Consider the following 4637-nt stretch of genomic DNA (forward strand, 5'->3'; position numbering starts at 1 on the left):
CGTCCGTCCGTCCGTCCGTCCGTCCGTCCGTCCGTCCGTCCGTCCGTCCGTCCGTCCGTCCGTCCGTCCGTCCGTCCGTCCGTCCGTCCGTCCGTCCGTCCGTCCGTCCGTCCGTCCGTCCGTCCGTCCGTCCGTCCGTCCGTCCGTCCGTCCGTCCGTCCGTCCGTCCGTCCGTCCGTCCGTCCGTCCGTCCATCCATCCATCCATCCATCCATCCATCTATCTATCTATCTATCTATCTATCTACCAAGCCTTAATGTGATTGTGTAACCTTCCTTACATGTTTTTCCATCTCCAGACAGTTGTCCTCCAGGCCCATCTTGATAAATAGCCTCTACGTTGATGTTGTACGGAGTGTCTGGCTGCAGGTTTTGCAAGATGACAGAGTTCCTGTTGCCAGGGACACTTGTCTATGTGAAAAACAGCAAGACAAGATCAGCTTTCTAGCATGCATTCAATCAAATAACATCCATGGGCTCGTAAAAATACCTGATGTTAACATATATTGCTCCTGTCCTTTATAATCACTACTATAAAATATAACACCACTTACAAACTCCTCAATGGGATCTCCAGTGGTGGGTGCATAGCCAATGCGGTACTGCAGCACGGGTCCTTCTGCATGCTCCCAGCTGACAGACAGCGTGCTGGTGGTCGGATCATACACACGCAGGTTCCTAGGGCCGCCGCGGGGCACTGTAATCAGAAGAACAGAGGTTCTCTCAAAATCATATTTCTGGAAGAAAAGACCATTTGTGTGCTGTTTGTGCATATATGACTTACTACTTATATACGTAATTTACTAGTATACTGAACTTTTCTGGATACAGTAGATTTGAAATTGTTTAGTTTATAATGCAAAGGTTTTATATTTAAAATTAAACATTCATTTTCATTTTAAATATTTTTCATTTGAATATCTGCAAATTTTAATGTCATCATCATTACATCCCCCAAGTCATCACAATTACAATATAACATTATACTGTATATACAAATGTTACATTGTAATATGCACTGTATATAAAAGATCCTCGTCTAAAAATAATGATTTTCTCTTTCTGACATCATTTGAGGAAGAGGAATCATTCAATCTTTTGGCAACAAGTTTCTTTCACATTCTTTATGAGTACTTATAGTTTCTAGTTTACCCTTAAATTTGCCTTAAAGAGCTTAGTAGTTCAACTCTGCCATGGGACAAAATCATTGTGAACATTTTTTCCCCTAGAAAAAAAGTGTAGAGTGGTGCAATGCCATTGGCTAGTAAAGCCATGTGATGAAGTTGAAATAATGTAGCAGGGTTAGGGTTCGTAACAATAAATAACTATTTGTACTGCATATTTTGTATTGGGGGTAGTAACTCAAAAATCGGACAAAACATTTTTTTTTTTTCTTTGAAAATGATAACAAATATGTGACCCTGGACCACAAAAGCAGTCTTAAGTCGCTGGGGTATATTTGTAGCAATAGCCAAAAATACATTGTATGGGTCAAAATTATTGATTTTTCTTTTATGCCAAAAATCATTAGGATGTTAAGTAAAGATCATGTTCCATGAAGATATTTTGTAAATTTCCTACCGTAAATATATCAAAACTTCATTTTTGATTAGTAATATGCATTGCTAAGAACTTCATTTGGACAACTTTAAACGTGATTTTCTCAGTATTTAGATTTTTTTGCACCCTCAGATTCTAGATTTTCAAATAGTTGTATTTCGGTCAAATATTGTCCTATCCTAACAAACCATATATCAATGGAAATATTATTTATTCAGCTTTCATATGATGTATAAATCCCAATTTTGAAAAATTGACACTTAAGACTGGTTTTGTGGTCCAGGGTCACATATGATAACAAATTACAACCCTTGTACTTTGGGTTAAGTTGGAAAATTAGATTTCCTGAAATTTCAGCTGATACCTTCACATCTGAAATGATTAAATAACAAATAACTATAAATGCTGACATTTCATTGCACAATGTCACTGAGAATGCGCCACAAACACATAACAAAGGAACTCTGATGGAGGCGTCCTGCAGTCAGACTCACTTGTTTTTCCATTATCTGACACAGAGGAGCCCTCGCCGTCAGCATACAGAGCCACCACACTCACAGCATAGTCTGTGTCTGAATCGAGCTGCTGCAGCAAGGCAGTGTGGGTGTTCCCTGGAACGAGCACCTAACCGACAACAAAAAATAGTAATAATTTACTACCAGGGACACACAGGCTGTCTTTGTTAACTAGTGACATTTATGATACTTCAAATACTTTTACAATGATTAATGAGTGAAGCTCACAAAGAACATATCAAAAGGAAAATCAATACAAATAATATATTACATTTATTATATTATATTAAATTATATTTGTTATATATTATAACAAAAATAAGCTTATTTTAGGATGATCTACCAGAACACCTACATTTGCTCCAAGTTTGTCACACTTCCGTTTGGGGACCAATTCTAACTACCAACTATGACTTTTACCTCTGTATACTTTTAATTTGCTTAGTTGGTAAGGTAGTTAAATTCAGGTATTTGGTAGGATTAAGGGAAAAATGGCCATGCAGAATAAGGCATTAATATGTGCTTTATAAGTAGTCATAAACAGCCAATATGCTAGTAATATGCATGCTCATAAACAACTAGTTCATAGTGAGAATTGGTACTTAAAATAAAGCGTTACCATTTAATCCATGTTAATTAATTTACATAAGGATTCAGTTCACAGTTGAGGCAATAAAATATGACTAAATGAGCACATTTTACTAAAAATCATACCGTTCACAGGAATCTACCATTCATTCTTATCAGATTCTTATTCCGTAAAGCTTGAGAAGACAATAATTCTGTCCAAAAAATAAAAATGAGGTTTTTTTTTTTTCATTCTAGTAATGTGAATGAGTGGTGTTTAATATTAAGGATGTCACAAAGCAAACAAAGAAAAACATCTTTATGCAAAATGATATGTCCCTCAACATTTAATCTCTTAAGATCACACACATCAAAACTGTTGGCTTTACAATCTCTGATATATTACACCCTGAGAAAGAAGTTTGTCTGTTTTTCTACAGATGACCTCTTGCACTCACTGATGTTTGTGTCACCACTGATTTCCAACCCAACCATTAGCGATCACTTACACAGCCAATGCAGTGGAAACCTTCCTTTGATGTGTTAATAGTGTAGCAGTTGTAGCAATTCAATTGAATGATGTGCTGACAGTGTCGTGCAATCGCCTCCTTTCACTGCTCTTCACAACGCCAGGTCAGGGGGGTCACTGACTTCCCCATTAATGACACGGGAAACTCCCTTTTCACGTTCCTGACAACACTATCCTTTATTTTGAAGACTGAGTTCAGTGGGCGATTGATTGCACTTCTAGAGTTTTTCAAGGTTCCAGTGGAAAAGGTAAAAAAATCATCATAGATCGGAGGTTAAAATGAAAGCACAGAGAATTTGGAAAACTGGCCACAATGTCGGAAAAGATGTGCCTCCATAACAATATTCCACAAAGCCTTTGTGGCTGCAGATAAGAAGCTCGTTCTGTTAAGACATAAGACTGAATGTTTAAACTCTGTTTTCCTCAGTGCTGAAATAAAACAGGTTTGGGCTCAAGATTTCCCACAGCAAGCATCTGACGACAATAAAAGTCATTTATGGATTTCGGAGCTTTGTGAATATCCCTCTCAAGCAATGAAGTTCATGTGAGAACGAGGTTGCATGACATTAAAAGCACAAACATCTTTACGAGGGACAGACTGCAAACAGACCGTTAAGCTCAAAAGGTTGAGAGACTGACATTTGTCGCGGCAGTATTTCCTTTACAATCTTTCACGCGAGCCTAACGATGAGGACTTAGGACTTAGGACTAACCGAAATGTCGCCTCTGGCTTGCTTAGTTGGGGACACTTCATTTCCAGCGATACCGTTGACTTGATTGCAAAGCTACTATTTAAACTGAGCTGGATGTTGACATCACTGAATTCAATGATGAACTGTCTTTAACTGAAAAATTTGTGTTTACTATTGTCATTTTGCATTATTGACACTATTTTCCTAATTAATGCTGTTCAGTTGCTTTGACACAATCTGTATTGTTAAAAGCGCTATATAAATAAAGGTGACTTGACTTGACTTGACTTGACTTACAGATTGAGCGGAACGGGTTCCAGAGAGGGGGGTGTAGGCGACGCGGTACTGCAGCACATCTCCGGAGGCCGGCTCCCAGCGCACATTCAGGGTGTTTGTGGTGGGGTTGTAAACCCGGATGTTCTTGGCAGGGGTACGCGTCACTGTTTCAGACAGGAGCGGGAGCAGCATCATAAAAACAAAGACAGTAAAAGGGGTGAGCGTTTAGAGTGGTTAAAGAGGAACAGAAATTTACAACTATTTACAGGAGCCCTGATGCATGCAGGTTTAAACACAATACTAGTTTCAATGTCAACCACCACAGAAAGCGATTACAACAGCATTTCAAAAGGGTGAAGAGAGACGTCTCATTTTTGATTAAAATTGCCTTTAAACCAAAACCGACGGTAAGAGCCTACTCAAAAACTTGATAGTCAGCTTTTGGGTTAATCTTAAAGGGGTCATATGATGCGATTTAAATTTTTCCTTTCTCTTTGGA

The 4637-nt window shown here is 38.6% G+C and overlaps 1 protein-coding gene across 1 annotated transcript in view; it reads right to left on the reverse strand.

The window, feature by feature from the left end:
* The window catches only part of LOC107687946 (collagen alpha-1(XII) chain-like), a 78368-nt gene that overhangs the window by 25855 nt on the left and 47876 nt on the right, over positions 1 to 4637 (reverse strand). The window contains exons 34-37 of the mRNA XM_016485440.1: positions 4160 to 4302; positions 2054 to 2183; positions 554 to 696; positions 281 to 410 (exon numbers count right to left, since the gene is read on the reverse strand). Coding sequence (XP_016340926.1) covers positions 281 to 410; positions 554 to 696; positions 2054 to 2183; positions 4160 to 4302 — 546 coding nt within the window. The remainder of the gene's footprint in view (positions 1 to 280; positions 411 to 553; positions 697 to 2053; positions 2184 to 4159; positions 4303 to 4637) is intronic.

The sequence above is a fragment of the Sinocyclocheilus anshuiensis genome, unplaced genomic scaffold (assembly GCF_001515605.1).
Source record: "Sinocyclocheilus anshuiensis isolate Anshui unplaced genomic scaffold, SAMN03320099.WGS_v1.1 scaffold421, whole genome shotgun sequence".
Lineage (NCBI taxonomy): Eukaryota > Metazoa > Chordata > Actinopteri > Cypriniformes > Cyprinidae > Sinocyclocheilus > Sinocyclocheilus anshuiensis.